This window comes from Nasonia vitripennis (assembly GCF_009193385.2).
Source record: "Nasonia vitripennis strain AsymCx chromosome 4 unlocalized genomic scaffold, Nvit_psr_1.1 chr4_random0006, whole genome shotgun sequence".
Classification (NCBI taxonomy): domain Eukaryota; kingdom Metazoa; phylum Arthropoda; class Insecta; order Hymenoptera; family Pteromalidae; genus Nasonia; species Nasonia vitripennis.
In genome coordinates, this window is record NW_022279641.1 from 357846 (window position 1) to 373481 (window position 15636).

Sequence of the window (15636 nt, forward strand, 5' to 3'; positions counted from 1 at the left end):
ACGTTCGACTATATATTCGCGCATGTATGTATTTAATATAGGTGCAGGATATACATAAATATAAATATATACATAAATATAAATATATATATATATATATATATATATGTGTGTGTGTGTGTGTGTGTGTGTGTGCGTGTGTGTGTGCGATCAATCCACGACCGAGTGGAAACAACTCTGGGGCTGGAAGTTGCAAAAATTTAGATTTGAGGAGCTGCGTACAAGTACTTTAAATTCTGTTATGGGAATATAACATGGGAAAAACGAAGGAAAAGTAGCTATATATACGGTTCAACTTCACACACTCTGCAATTAATTTGAGGGCTGGTGGGTTAAAAATAGTTGATGCGATTGAAAGTGGTAAAAACCCTTATAACTTTTGATCCGGGGCTCAAATTTAAGCTCTTTTCTTCTATTTTCGTTACACGTAACTCTAAAGATTGGAACAAATCGCTAATTTTCGTAAAAAATCGAAAAGCAGGTGATTTTTTACCATTTTTAAGCTTAGAGACAACTTTTGACCTATAGGCAACCACTTTTACCAACCTGCCAGACCTCAAATTAATTTTTTTTTTTATTGCGCCTCCGGACAAAAAATGAGATTTTCTGGTTTTCGTTAATCTTTCCCAGGATTTGGTAGGTGTGCCCTTATTTGAAATTTTCAACTTCCAGCATCCGAGTTATGATTCCACTCGGTCGTGGATCTTCACATTTATCATTTAAGATGCGTGTAAAGCTGATTTGAATGCTGGCGCTCCAGCTTGGACCTGAAACGTCTGGTTTCCTCCCGCGTTCCACGTCCGGGAATATAAGGTCGGTTCGTTTCGTCTTTAGAACTTATAGTGCGATTTCAAGCGCGCGATTATGATTTGTTAAATGAGGACGATTTTACAATTATTAACAACACTTTCTCTCTGCGTTTTCTTCGGGCTTGAGACCGACAATAGGCCGCATTAAAAGTGTGTACGGGAAATAGTACGGGACAAGGTAGATCATTCCGGGTGGAAGCTTAGTATGTAGACTGAGATCCAAGCAGCTTCATCCTCGGCTGCACGCCAAGTAGTTTTTGGGAGGGAGAGTGAGAGAGAGAGAGAGAGTGAGTGAGCGGGGGGGGGGGGGGGTAAGGACCCAGATGTGAGATGTGCTGCAGGCAGAGGACTCGGGTGCTGAGGTCCTAAAAATTAGTGCGCTTGGGAAAATCCCTGCGCACGTTTTATGACGGGTGGCAAAAAGGATCGTAAAGGGAGTAAAAGTGCGTCTCTCGGATTCGTGCGGAAAAACATCGAGGAAAGATTGTCAGTTATATTAGAAACTAGATTTTATTCTTTTATTTTGAATATTCGCGCTTCTAGTATGGCGGACGGTATATATTTATACGTATAACAGACCACACTGCAACGCCACCGCGGTACGAGAGCTTCAACTAAATACCAACGCCGGCCGCGGAATACAGCTGTACAGGCATATCTAAGTATGTTGCGATAACGAGGCCGATATGATATGCCGTCAATTTGCCATTCGGTGGAACTATAAGTAAGTAAGTATATATATAAGTAGTAGGCTATCCGTGACGAGCTGTGAACCGCAAACTATTCACGTTTTATACATAAAAAGTGTCGCTCTTGCATCGAGTGTAGTCCTATTAATTATTAGGTACTATTTTTCTTGAACTAGGCACACGCTCGCTTACAAGATATACAGATTACCGAAATTCGTAAATATCGATTTACAAAGGCCGTGCAAATGCATTCGTTTAGACGTCTACTCCGCCGAAGCATTGTTTGCATCGATGCGAAAAGACACGAGAGTATCCGCTCTTAGAAGTTCCTAAGATTCGGAGCTGGATTGTTTTAACGCATTTACTGGAAACGCCGAAATGACGGACAAGGGGCTAATGAAAGTAAGTGTCTCCTAAATAACCATTAGCTCATTGAGGAGCAAATATTTTTCCCCTTGCGCAAACTTAACCTCGAATCATTGTTCTCTGTTTGGCACAGCAAATTGCTGAGCAAAAGCTCAAAGCATTTTCCATTGGTACAATGGGAAAAAGACCAATGAGTAAAAAAGAAATTGAAGAGCAAAGAAAGAAGGAGGAGGAGCAAGCAGCGGCTCAAGCCTTTGAAGAATTCGTTGCAACTTTTCAAGAAAGTTCTAATAAAAGCACCAACAAAGTGTGGGTTAAGGCTGGTACTTACGATGCCGGAAAAAGACGTAATCATAATTTTCTCTTGGTTTTATTTTATTCATCGTTTACTCTTTCATCTACTGAATTCAATGTCTGTATCATTGCAGAAGAAGATACAAGGGAGAAAGGAAAGCTCTACAAGCCACAGTCCAAAATCTCAGACCTTGTTGAAAGTCGTTCTTCTCAAGAACAGGCACAGGAGTTTGCAAAAATTCTCAGTTCAAATGAACGCAAACTTGACAGACTCGGTAAGAAGAAGAAGGAAGGAGAAAAGAAAAAAAGTAATCTTGAATTATTCAAAGAAGAATTGAAAATGATACAAGAAGAGAGAGAGGAGCGACACAAAAACAAAGGAGTTGTTAAAACTGTAGTGGCTTCATCGCAAAGTGATGATCCCATGATGGCTGCGTTAAAATCAGTAGAAGGTGATCACGATTTTTTTACCAATCTCATATTCTGGTTCAGAAAGTGTTATTTCAAACAAAAATTACAACTTTTATAACACTGTGTGGCATAAATCAGCATTTATGGCTTTAGCCTATCTGTGATATTAACAATCCATTTTTGCACGCCGTGCCATAAAGTACAACTTATGCTACTTGTATTGTAATACACTAATTTTTATTCCAGATGGATCATTTGATAACGGAGATCCAAATACCACAAATTTATACCTGGGAAACTTGAATCCTAAGGTAAAAGAACTCTACACTTGTATCTACTTTTATAAAAAAGTTCTTCCCAAGTTAAACGAGATTTGTTTTTTAGATAACTGAACAACAGCTGAAGAAAATTTTTGGAAAATTTGGCCCATTGGCTAGTATAAAAATCATGTGGCCTAGAAGTGACGAAGAAAAAGCCAGGCAAAGAAATTGTGGTTTTGTAGCCTTCATGAGCAGAAAAGATGGTGAAAGAGCTCTCAAGAGTCTCAATGGTAAGTTAACTGATTATTTTATTGAAAATTACCTGTTATTTGAAATGATGTTTTCTTAAGTTAATTTTGTATGTACATGGTAGCTGTAAGTGTACGCACATGGATGTATGTGTGTTTACATTTTGGTAGCTTTATACTTTGACATGGTTTTGTAGAGATCATGAGATTATTGTTTCTTGAAAACTTGTCATATCTAAATATTTGTACATACAGGTCGAGATATTATGCAGTATGAAATGAAGTTAGGATGGGGAAAGAGTGTTCCTATACCTCCGTATCCAATATATGTTCCACCTGCATTAATGGAAATGACACAACCACCGCCTCCTTCTGGATTGCCTTTCAACGCACAACCGCATAGGCGTGATAAACATAAGGTACACATACCTATAAACATAAGAAACCTTAAAAATACTATATATTTAATAAAAACAATGGATCATACATTGCTTTTTTGATTCCAAAACACTTTGTAGAATCTACTACAAAGTTTATTCACCTGGACCTTTTAAAAACTATTCTGAACAGTTTACTTTTATTTTTATATCCAAAGAGCATGTTGAGTTTTATTTATACAAAATACTTTTTTTTTCTATACATTAGTTAGATTTTACGATACTAAAGTGTGAATGAGAATGTGAACATCTGTCTAATAACTATACTATAGACGTGTAAAAAAACCGCATAACCACGTTTTTTGAAACATAATCTTAGATACCTCGTATCCGCAACCTCCAGAACGCGGACGTCCAGGAGAAGGAAAACTTCGAAAAGGTAAACTTATTGTTTTCGTTTAGCAAATACACAATTCGGTTGACGCCGAGCTGCATAGTGAGATGGCAAACAACAGGTTTTTTGAAGTTGTCAATTCCAGTATAAGACAGTTTTGTAAAATAATTTTACAAAAAATACTTGTAATTAAAAACACAAAGACTGAACTTAAAGGACTTGATAAAAACAGTGTTATATTTTTGTATTGTTAAATTGGGTGAGACTGTTGGGTTATTTTGAAAACATGAAATTGGACACTGTATTTATTAAGGAGCAAAAAATGAAGAGAAAATAATGGGACTGAGAAAATTCTCAGAATATTAAAAGAATATTTTTATTAAGCCTGTAATCTCTTGTGATACATTTGGAACAAAATGTTTTTCAAATAAAAAACAATACTTGATCAAATGGTAACGCTAATGGAAGTTTAAAAATTGTGTTGTGTCAACTTGTCGGCGTCCTTTCTTGGTGGCGCATTTGGGCTGGATTCATCACTCTTGCACACTATGAACTGGCTCCTCATAGGTTTTGCAGAATGCTGTTGTCAAAGTGGTTATCCCTACAGAAAGGTATTTGTTATTTTTCAATCAATACTGCAATATTTTGTAAGTATTTCTAAATTTATCCATTAATTTGGAAAAATCGTTATAGTTATTTCCATAGTTTTAGTTATATCCATGTAATTTGGTGTCATTTATATTTACCTTCTTATTTTTCTGTGATAACCTAATTTGTTCATTACAAACTTGAGCATAACTGAGTTTGCATGTTATAGGAACTTGGTCATGTTGATACATAGAATGGTAGAGTTTGTTGTACGAGAAGGGCCAATGTTTGAAGCCATGATAATGAATAGAGAAATTAACAATCCAATGTTTAGGTAAAGGAAAAACCTTTTATGCTGATATTTAAAAAATTACACGACTTCTTCATCTTATAATTAATTACTTCAGGTTCTTATTTGAAAACTATTCTCCTGCTCATACTTACTATCGTTGGAAATTATACTCAATTTTGCAAGGAGATGCACAAAAGGAGTGGCGAATGGAAGATTTTAGAATGTTCAAAGGTGGAAGTATATGGCGACCACCGCCAATGAATCCCTGGACTCAGGGTATGCCTGAAGAGTTAATAGAAGTAGAAGAGAAACAAGAGCCACGCAGAGGTTGTCTTTCTAATAGGTACGTTTAGTTGAAATGTTATATTATTTATATTATAGGTAATACTTATTTCATTATTTTTTTAGTCAAAGGGATCGATTGGAAGATCTGCTAAGAAATATAACTCCAGAACGAATAAAAGTTGCAGAAGCCATGGTCTTTTGTATTGAACATGCTGAAGCAGCAGAAGAAATCTGTGACTGTATAGCAGAATCATTGTCAATTTTACAAACTCCAGCAAATAAAAAAATTGCTCGGTTATATTTAATATCAGATATTTTAAATAACTGTGGTGTTAAAGTCACGAATGCAACTATATACAGAAAGGCGTAAGTTTTTGTTTTATGCTTGACATATAAGTAATGTATTTTTAACGTTTTTGTGATATGGATGTCAATTCTAATTCTAATTATTTTAATATAGATTTGAAGCAAGGTTATTAGATGTCTTTAATGAGGTTCAGCAAGCATACAAACAGTTTGATAGCAGATTAAAGGCTGAAGGATTTAAAGTACGCGTAATGAGGATGTTCAGGGCATGGGAAGAATGGGCTGTATACCCCAGAGAATTTCTTGTGAAAATCCAAAATACCTTCTTAGGTTTAACTCCAGTAAGATTACAGTCAATCACATTATTTCATTTTAATAATCATTATCTTTCTCAAACAAATTGTAATTTACTGCATAGTCTGACGAGATTGAACCAGATCAGGAAGAAGATATTGACGGAGCTCCATTATCAGATGTTGATGCTGATACTGCTGAAGATTTAGATGGGGTGCCACTTGATGGGGCTGCTTTATTAAAAGGAGCTATGAAACATGGGCTCACACCTCAGACTAGTTCAAATTTTGATGACATTGATGGAATTCCAAGTATGTTTTGTTATCCATTTATTTTATATACATGTTTAAAGTAACGAAATCTGTGTATTCAATTATATTACTTTCTAGTGGAGGATGACATTGACGGTGTTCCAATGGATGATGATGACAGCATGGATTCTAAAAGTAAAGATGATAAAAAGTTAACTATGCCCGCCGGTTTTGTACCATCCAGATGGGAAACTGTAGATCCTGATCAAGTTGAAGCACAAGCTATGACTACTAGTAAATGGGAAGAGCTTGAACAAAATGAGGATTCCAATTCCCAAGACACAAGCATGGACTCAAGGTATGAAACATACAACAAAAATTTATCTTCTTATTGTGTAACAATTACTTAACAAATGGAACTATAGCTTTTTATTTATACTTTTTTATAGGGATTACAACGAAGAAAGACGAAATAGATTGCGTGAAATCGAAGTCAAAGCAATGCAATATCAAGATGAATTAGAAAGCGGAAGAAGGACTCTAAAGCAAGGAATGACAATACAAAGTCAAGTCGAGCACTACCGTAAGAAGCTAATAAAAAAGGTAAATTTTCAAGATAATATGAGAACACAATAAGTTTGATACTATAATAAGCATATATATTTCACGTACATTTGTATTATTTCAGAGTGAAAAGGAATTAAAAGAAAACAAAAGTGAAGACGACGAAAGAAGAAGAGATAAAAAGCGAAGTGTATCGCCAGACTCACCAAGTTATTATAGAGATAGACGAAGAGGTTCTCAAAGTCCATCATCAAAAGGGAGCAGTAGATATAGGTAAAATTTTAGCAAATTTATCAAAGATGTCATAATACTTTATTGTGCACCAGTACGCGTTAATAACTTTTATTAAAACTCTCAAACGTATTCTACGTAACATTATCAATTTTGTGTACAATTGAATAGGTAAAAATAAGAAAGATAATTATTGATATAATGATGACAGGTCACGCAGCAGATCACCTCGCAGTAAACGGAGATCGCGATCACCACATAAAAAGCGCACACCTTACACACCATCACCGCCACGAATTCGACGTTCACCGTCACCTGCCTTTGCATCGAGGTCGACATCACGCAGATCGCCTGGCACCGAGCGTAAAAGACGACAGCGTTCACCCTCTTCATCGCCTACGTCCATACCGAGGTCTTCGTTAAAGCACGTTAGAGCTGCTAGCCCAATGTCGCCTACTCCCAGAAAACATCGGCATAAACACAAATATTAAGAGTTCAAGGTTTGTTATCAAAACAAATGTACTTCCAATCTTATTTTTTGATTGGTAAATAGCCAACGGGGCTAAATTTGTAATTTTTATCTAAAATCAGTAACTCGTTTGAAGCACTTTGTCAATATTGCATTGCCATGATTTTTGCCTTTACCGTTTTGTAAATGCATGATCAATTGCAGGTAAATTAACGTTTATATGATCAATTACATCGAAGTATTTTCTCTTGATACTTCGTCAATATTTTATACAACTACTGTTAATATCGTTGTTCACTTGATGCAAAAAATGTACATAAATTTTTCATTTTTACCTATCAATTTATTTGTGCTTTTAGTGACCGAATATTGAAATGAGTAAATCATTATATAATACTTTTGTCTTGTATCGAAGTAATAATGTCAGGTTAGGTAATAATTATTATCTAATAAATTTTGTTAATAACAGATAACATTTGTTTTTATTTAACAATAATATATTTGTACCATTAAAAAGAATAGGTAAGGTCAGAATACAGTACATACATTTATACAATTTGAGTTCGTACTTTCTTCACTGAAAGTCATTCATAGGATTTATATTTTTTATACTTTTAATATAAAAATTTTGATTCTTGAAATTTGATGATAAATAGTTATAGTAATAATAAGTTAATCATTATTCTACTTCTAATTTTGTATGTACAGAGTTACTTAGTTTATCTAAAATAATTATGTTATGAATTTTACTCAAAGAGAATGTTATAATGTTTTATATAACCGGAATTTTTGGGTATTATTTTTTACAAGTATCTGTTATGGTTTTTATTATTTTTTATTTATCAAACAATTTTGCTAAAAGATAGATCGAAATAGTTTACGAGGAAGGTAAGTTGCTTGATCATTTGTTTGCCATCATGTGCCCTATTGCGCAATCAAATTTACGTGTAAAGCAGATATTTAAAATAATTATGCTATCGGAACAATGACAGTATTTACATTAAAATTTTTTTTACAGTCGTAAACTGGATATAAATGTCCCGTGACTATTTTACAATATAATCAGACTACTGAAACAGTTTCAGAATAATCTGCTGAACATCAATTGATTATCTAGAGTTTTTTTGATACGTTCATAACGGAGAATTTTGCATAGTGAAAGTAAATATTTCCTTGACCGACACGTTTCTATTTTGTATGTTATTTCATATTTATTTCTGAATTCAAAAACCTGAGCGGATACTTGAATATTGTTTTAGTTTTGTAATAGTAAGGAGAGTGTGTATATTCTACGCTGGATTGCGTGTAGATCTTACTCAAACTATAAAGAACGTATTTTTGAATAAAACAATAACCGTGCCTTATATTATTTCAACATTTTCTAACAATATTTACAAAACGAATTGATTGAAAAATCGAAAAAAAATATTATAATTATTCAATATTTTTAATTATTTTCACTTGAAAGTTTAGTGTATCTAAATATATAATATATAAGACGAGATAAGTAGGGCTAATTTAATTTCCGGTGGTGAGAGTTAATTACAAACTATTATTACAAAAAATTAATCAACGTCTATACTCTGGTCCATACATTTGTTGTCATAAATCGCGTTGTGTTGAAAAAAAAAACAACGAATTTATATTTATAGAAAAAACATCATGTAGTGTGCAGCGTTATTTTGATACAACTATTAATGTGAACGCAAACATTTTTTATTGGTTAATTAAGTCATTAAGGATAATTATGTATGGTGCTATCATACTTATATAATTATAAAAATAGATGCATAAATGTGTTTGTTAATCTTTTCTCTGTTTTAAAAAGACCATGTCGCATCGCGTAGTTATTTTCAACAGGGCAAACACGATTGTTTCACGCTTATAGTATTGAAAGTAATTGGCATGATATAATAAGAAATGAATATAAATACATACATAATTAAAATCACTATCAATATACATTTTTCTTTCGTCTAATGTATGAAATAGAAAACTATAATGATAATACTAAACAAATTTGCAATTCAGCACTAAAAACCTGGAACCTGTAAGAAACGTATGAATTATAAAATACAAAATCGCACACTTATACAGCTGATTTAAAATTTATACCTGGGAAGATATGCTATCAGTTTCTTCAGTAATTCTCAAATCTTCTAAAGAATCGTCGATGTAATTGCCTCCTTGTTGACCTCCAGATTTAGGTTTAGATTCAGATTTTTTGCTATTTTCCATGACTTGATCCCCAGGGGTTGGAGCCTTTACACCTGCAAAGAAAATAAACAGTTGTCGTATTTCTTATAATCAATGCAAAATTCCATATACTATGAGAGAACTATAGTGTAAAAGAGGAATCAATGAAAACAATGAACATCTCTCTCTCTCTCTCTCTCTCTCTCTCTCTCTCTCTCTCTCTCTCTCTCTCTCCCTCTCATATGATTTGTGTGCGGTGAAATGTGATGTTTTCGGTAGAACTAATTAATAAAATGTGTGCTTTGCAAATAATATCTGTCGATCTTTCATGGATAAATTAGTAAAATTATAACTTTCGATTACTGCTATATTGTTTTTTACACATTATTTACGTTTCCACCCATCTAACTCGTCATCCTCTTCTTCGTCTTCATCAACTTCTTCCTCCTCTTCTTCGTCTTCCTCCTCCTCTTCTTCTTCTTCATCGTCTTGGTCACTGTAAGGCGGTGTAGGTAATTTTCCATACTTTTTGTCTAGTTTTTCGACTAATTCAGTATCATCAACATCTTCAACGTCTTCTTCTTCTTCCTCTTCCTCCTCTCCTTCATCTTCGTAGTCCTCTTCCATATCTTCCTCGTCATATTCTTCATCATCTACAAAATCATTTTCACCTTCTGAATATTCGTCTTCTTCAGTTTGGCGTTCTGTATTTTCCACAGAAAGGTTTGTCTTCGAATCTTAGATGAAAACGAAAAATAATGTAGACTATATTTTTATCAATGTGTAGGTATTGAAACTATAAGTGTTGTATACCTTTGCTTTCACCAAAAAGGATCGCTTGGAGATCAGCTGTTTTTTTGGAAAAAATGTTTTCGACATCCGTTTTTTTTTTATCTAGAGATTCGACAGTTTTATAGGTAGATCGCAGATCTTCATAGGTTTGTTCTTTTTCTTTATTTAGAGAAGTTTTTTTGTCACTGTTTTTCAAATCGACTTCTTTAATTCGTCCAGGTGGAACTAGGGTGTTTCTCCGCGATAAGTTTGGCACTTCGTCGCTATTTGTGAGAATCTCCAGAGCATCGGCATCGCCTTTGTTGTGGAAACTTTTTTTAGAATTGTGTAATAATTATCGTAAATATTAAGGAGACGTCATGGGAGCTAAAAACACTGTTTTCCATGTCCATGAAATTTTTCAAATAAAGCGTGTTACAAGAAACCAAGAACAAAGCGTACCCAAAGAAATTGTCAATTGGACTCTCAGTTTTTCATCAAGTTTTGAAATACGAATGGGTATTTTACGCGATCTCAGCGCGATTTTAGCGCTAACATTAAAACTAAGCAGTACCTTATAATTTCTATCAATACATATAAACAGCAGACTGTTCTATGAAGTTTAATAAATCATTCTACTGAAAGAAAAAGTTAATTAAACTTTTAGTATTTTTTTTTTGGCATTTGAAATACGAAATACCTTGTGGCATATTTGAGAAACTTCAGCTCCCGCACATCCCCTTAAGCTATTATATGATAAATATTGAGTTATTTGGTAATTGAATCATCAGTTACACGTTATATATAAGTACATTAAAAGCGTGACAAACGAGAATTAGTTTAGAAGAGTACAATAGTCAGCAGCTGATGTCAAGTATAAAGTTTAGATTTTCAAGTGATTAACGTGGTTAGTTTTATTTTTTCAATAAACATTTTTATTATTTTTATATAAAGGAAATAAATGACACTTACCTGAAAAAATATTGAATCAAATAATTTATAAAAATCATACTACTATATATATATATATATATATATATATATATACGCGCATTCATATGCGTTGCATTGAAATTACTCAAGAAAACACACGTATTGCTTATGGCATACAAATTGATAATTATATTTTGACTCGCAAGCGCACTAACCACGTTAATTAAACCAAATTTATACAGAATTTACATTTAAAGTTTCTTATGCACGATCATGCCTAAAAAATAAAATGCTCGACAATTCATGATTTCAATGAATAATCAGTGGACTACTTTAGTGGCTGTTTTAGATTAATAATAAAAAAAGAATAAACTTTGAGTTCTATATACCAAATAATTTTAATAGAACTTTTTGGAGGAAAATGCTCAAGTGGCATTACATTAATTCAACGTATATGCAAGCATTAATAATACAAGATAATTGTATAAAAAAGTACTAATGTGAAATAATTATATGCTTTGAAGAGAAGGAAAAATGTTGAAACACTATAGCCTATAGCTAAACATTAAAAGCTCATTCGGACTATTTAGAAATTCATTATGTTGTTGTTCAAAAATTAAAAGAGAAACGTTTAATACAGCAATAAAAGCAAAAATTATTATATGTCACGATAAATGGTACATATTAACAAAATGTTAGATGCGCAAGAGAGAAAAATATAACAAATTGTTTACCATTGTTCCACCTTCTAACGAGTACGAAGTGTGCGGTGACGATGAGCGCGATGCCGACTCCGAATTTCATTGCCACTAGAAACGTCACCAGGTTTATTATTTTTTCATATCGCGTTTTCCTGCATTATTTAAAAACATGTTTATACATCATACTGCATAGTTAATATATGCACATAGAGAGCTTTTTCTTTTAGAAAGATCGACAGTTTTTGATAATACATCACAAATTTGTTTTTAAAACTGTTTTAGGCATTGGTGTACTGCTGTATGAAACCATCACTAATTTTTAAACAAATGCTCTTACCACTAGTCGATTCCTCTTCCAGCATTTGTTCCGCTTTTTCTTCTTCTTCATCTTCTTCCTCATTGTTTACCTCATTCACTATTTCTTCGGGATCTTCACCATCGATCTATAAAGCACAAAATTTACGGAACGTTGTATTCATATTGTAAACTATTAGCGGTTTGACGATTGATATTATGAGTGATGGGTTTGGTTATAAGTGCACAAGAACAGAACGCATAACCAGTTTTAAAAATACCAATGAAAAAAAAAGCATAATTTATTAGTTTTAATTATCGAAATCTGTTTTGTATGGAAAAATAGAAGAACCCTATTATTCAAAGTGATCAATATAATTGAAAAGAAGATATAGCGTATGTGAAACCATTTTATAGTAAAATTTACTGTAAAAGATATTGATTTTTACTATCTCAGATAGTCAAAATTATTATAGCTTTCAAAGAAACTTTGTCAAAGTGGCCGTTGCGGAACCGGCCGGTTTTTCTCACTCGCAAACGCTAAGATTCTATGGTTAGTGTATATAAGATAGCTGAAGTGACTATACGAACCAATTGATTGTAAAATGCGTGCGACTATATATGCGTTTAAGAACAGGCAGTGCGAGCGTATGTTAAGTGTTCCGTAAGTAATATTACATTAAAATAATTAAAAACTCCGGATCCCGTGACCAGACTCCAGGTCAGAATCGGGCGAAGAAAAGAATCTGCCAGAAAATAAAAAAAATGTTTGCACCATTTCAAAGCAAATTTGACTATCTTGGATAGTAAAATTTAAAACCTCAAGCATTATTTGCGGGATGGCAATTTTTACTATCTTAATTAGGTGGTGAAAATTCCTATTTCTCTTGTGTTTTTTACTATTTCATTTTCCTCCGTGTACTGTATAACAGTCTACTTTCACGATCATATTCGATTCCTAGCTCGACGCTATAAATTTATAAATAAGTCATACTTCTTCTAAAGGTTCGGCACTGTTATCGTCGATCTCATTGACTCCGGGAATGGAAATGTATTCTTCAGCGTTGTCCGCGTTCTCGATAAAACTTTGAAATTCATGGTCTTCATCGGCAGCTGCTCTGATGCCCTCGATGCTGAAATCCAGATCGGAATCGAAAGCAGCATCAGCCACGTTTTCGTCTTCAGCGTCGTCGTCGTCGTCGTTAACGTCGTCGTCCTCGACTTCTTCAAACGCCCCGAGATCGTCGTCGGCCTCGTCATCGGATTCTTCTTTGCTGTAACCTTCATCTTCATCCGCATCTTCGCTTCCAACGCGATCTTCATCTTCATCGTCTGGAACCCAACGTAATTGTTTTTGTGCATGTGGGATGAAATCCCCCCAAAACAGAAATCCTCATGCGTGTTAGTAAGTGCCACAAGCTGATGTCAAGGATCTTTGTTATATAAAAGAAGAGAGACGACGATTGACGGTATTAATTTCCACTGTATCTTTGTATTTGTCTCTTTAATATTTGAAAAATACATAAATTAAGTACAACATCAGAGTTTATTTAACAATCGAGACGCATGCGCGCGTACGAGTGGCAAGTACAAACAATACAGCTGTTTATATATATATATAACAAACGGCGATAATGCAGACGTTAGAAAAACATACGTAGTCACAGTGGGTAAATACTGTTGTTATCCGTGAGGGCTCATAATAGTGATAAATAGTTATATATAGCTATTAATGCGTATAAATCTAGAGTTAAACTTATGATCATGATGAAGAACCTTTTTCTGGGGAAGCGTAATCGTCCTCTGTCTCGTCAGCGTCGGCGTTGGCCTCGTCGTCGTCGAGGTCGTCGCCCAGACCCTCGTCCGTCTCCTCCTCTGAGATGGTCTTGTCGGGCCCAGGTTCCTCGACCTCCTCCTCCTCCTCCTCGTCCTCGTCTTGATGCTCCGAGCCGTGGCCCTCGTCCTCCTCGCGGGACTCCTCGTGCTCCTCGTGCGGGGCCTCGTCCACCCAACCCTCGAAAATCATCGCCCACTGGGAGGCCGTCACCGGGGTATCCACTGTGCGGGAGAAGCAGCGAATGATCATTTTCCGTTGTCAAAGTTTGCAGCTATAGAAGTCGTAATGGTACCGTCGCTGGTGCCCCGGTGCTCGAGGATGATGAGTCCGACGACGCCGAGGAGACCGGCGAGCAGCGCGAAGAAAACGATACGCGCGCACCAGTGACCGCCAGTGCCGGCCTCCTTGTAGACGTGTATCGTCACGTTGTCCGAGTGGTCAGTCGAGCCCGTCCGCACCAGCGGCACCGACTGCGCCGTCGCGCTTCCCTCGTCGTCATCTGAAAAGCACACCAATTGCGCTCCCGGCGTCAGTTCATTTCCTGCGTTTGAAAGTCGCGCGCAAATCGCGCCAACGGGCGCTATTTCTGTCCGAGCAGCAGAAGCCTGCGTTTTCCGCAAGGATGGCAAAAGCGCCGCATGTCACGCATTGTTAGCAAGAAAAAGCTCGTCGCCGATGCGAGAGCGACGCGAGGAACGCTGCGCGTTTCGCCGCGGCGACTAGAATGAAAGCGGCGAAAACGGCAAATTTAAGCAAAAGTGGGTGGGGGGAGCTATTTTCGGAAAGCTCATTATGCAACATTCTCATAAAAATAGGTCCACTGGTTTCTCGACGCCGCGCGGACCGGGATTCTCGCGCGCGAGCTTGCAAACATTGGGCAGATCGGCCGAAGGAATTCCTACACGCAGGGCGCGCGCCATTGGTCAAGTGTCGAGGCAGCCGCGAACGAGGCTCGTTTTCTTCAGGGGCCGACGGAAATAAGGAAAACACAGGAGGCAGAAAGAGATAGCGGGGAGAGCGGTCTAAAAATACGAGCCGAGCACGATCGAGGCAACTGCCGCGCGAGCATTTAGCTGCGGCTAAAGCGAGAGAGGAAAAGCACGAGCAAAGCTGGCTACTGCAGCTTGTCACGATAGCGAGTCACCTCTTCTACGCCTCTTGTCCTTGCGCTTCCTGGGCTGCACGTCGCCGGACATGTTGTCCCTCGTCTCGGGGCTGGCCGTGTCTCCTCGCACGCACAAGTGCGCAGCTCCAGCGGCTCGGCCCAGCCGTTTATGCGCCTACGATCCGCGCGATCCCGCAATGGTCCACCCAGCGCAGAGAGATCCACGATCGAAGCCGTACTGAAAGCCCGCGTCGCGCGTCGCTTCTGCTACGGCCCCGCGCGCGAGCTTTCCGAGCTTCGCGCATATCGCGAGTCTACTTTGAACGCAGCCCGCTAGAGAGAGAGAGAGAGAGAGAGAGAGAGAGAGAGAGAGAGAGATGCGAGTGGATCGCCGCGCGAGTCCGAATTTTACATAAGCGCGCAGCTGATGATCTTTTGTGCGCGAGCTTCTCTTGCAGTCAATCTGTCAATCTGTCAATCTTCTGCGCTGCGTTGAATCTGCGAAATAAGCACGATCCACTCTTTCGCTTAAGACTTCGCCGATTTATGTACACCCGCGCACCGCCAGCGAATACTTCGGAGCGTGAATTTTTTCGAGGAAGCTGCCAACTCACAGAAGTACACTGTATACTTGTCTAATACTCCTCCTAATAACCTCCAATACTTGCAAC

General features: G+C 36.7%; 2 protein-coding genes across 5 annotated transcripts; one reads left to right on the forward strand and one right to left on the reverse strand.

Annotated features, from left to right (window-relative positions):
- Positions 1–1166: 1166 nt before the first annotated feature.
- Sr140 (U2-associated SR140 protein) lies at positions 1167–7593 on the forward strand. Of its 3 annotated transcripts, none has more exons than XM_032601963.1 (18): positions 1167–1533; positions 1675–1900; positions 1998–2211; positions 2293–2610; positions 2816–2880; positions 2954–3119; positions 3333–3496; positions 3834–3893; positions 4416–4459; positions 4666–4770; positions 4844–5071; positions 5137–5379; positions 5474–5660; positions 5738–5924; positions 6003–6222; positions 6314–6467; positions 6553–6701; positions 6871–7543. In XM_032601963.1, the coding sequence occupies exons 2-18, from the start codon at positions 1877–1879 to the stop codon at positions 7148–7150; spliced, it is 2808 nt and encodes a 935-aa protein (XP_032457854.1). In that variant the 5' UTR covers positions 1167–1533; positions 1675–1876; the 3' UTR covers positions 7151–7543. The 3 variants fall into 3 exon arrangements, with proteins under 3 accessions (XP_032457854.1, XP_031784172.1, NP_001153375.1); XM_031928312.2 differs by having other exon boundaries at positions 1351–1537; NM_001159903.1 differs by having other exon boundaries at positions 1514–1900; positions 6871–7593.
- LOC100118520 (glutamic acid-rich protein) lies at positions 6755–15251 on the reverse strand. 2 transcript variants are annotated; one of them, XM_008212010.4, is made up of 10 exons: positions 15005–15251; positions 14153–14359; positions 13800–14081; positions 13018–13355; positions 12067–12172; positions 11763–11837; positions 10138–10413; positions 9717–10061; positions 9244–9398; positions 6755–9176 (listed from the first exon to the last, which is right to left on the reverse strand). In XM_008212010.4, the coding sequence occupies exons 1-10, from the start codon at positions 15054–15056 to the stop codon at positions 9162–9164; spliced, it is 1851 nt and encodes a 616-aa protein (XP_008210232.1). In that variant the 5' UTR covers positions 15057–15251; the 3' UTR covers positions 6755–9161. The 2 variants fall into 2 exon arrangements, with proteins under 2 accessions (XP_008210232.1, XP_008210233.1); XM_008212011.4 differs by lacking the exon at positions 6755–9176 and having other exon boundaries at positions 9356–9398; positions 9706–10061.
- Between the last annotated feature and the right edge of the window lie 385 nt (positions 15252–15636).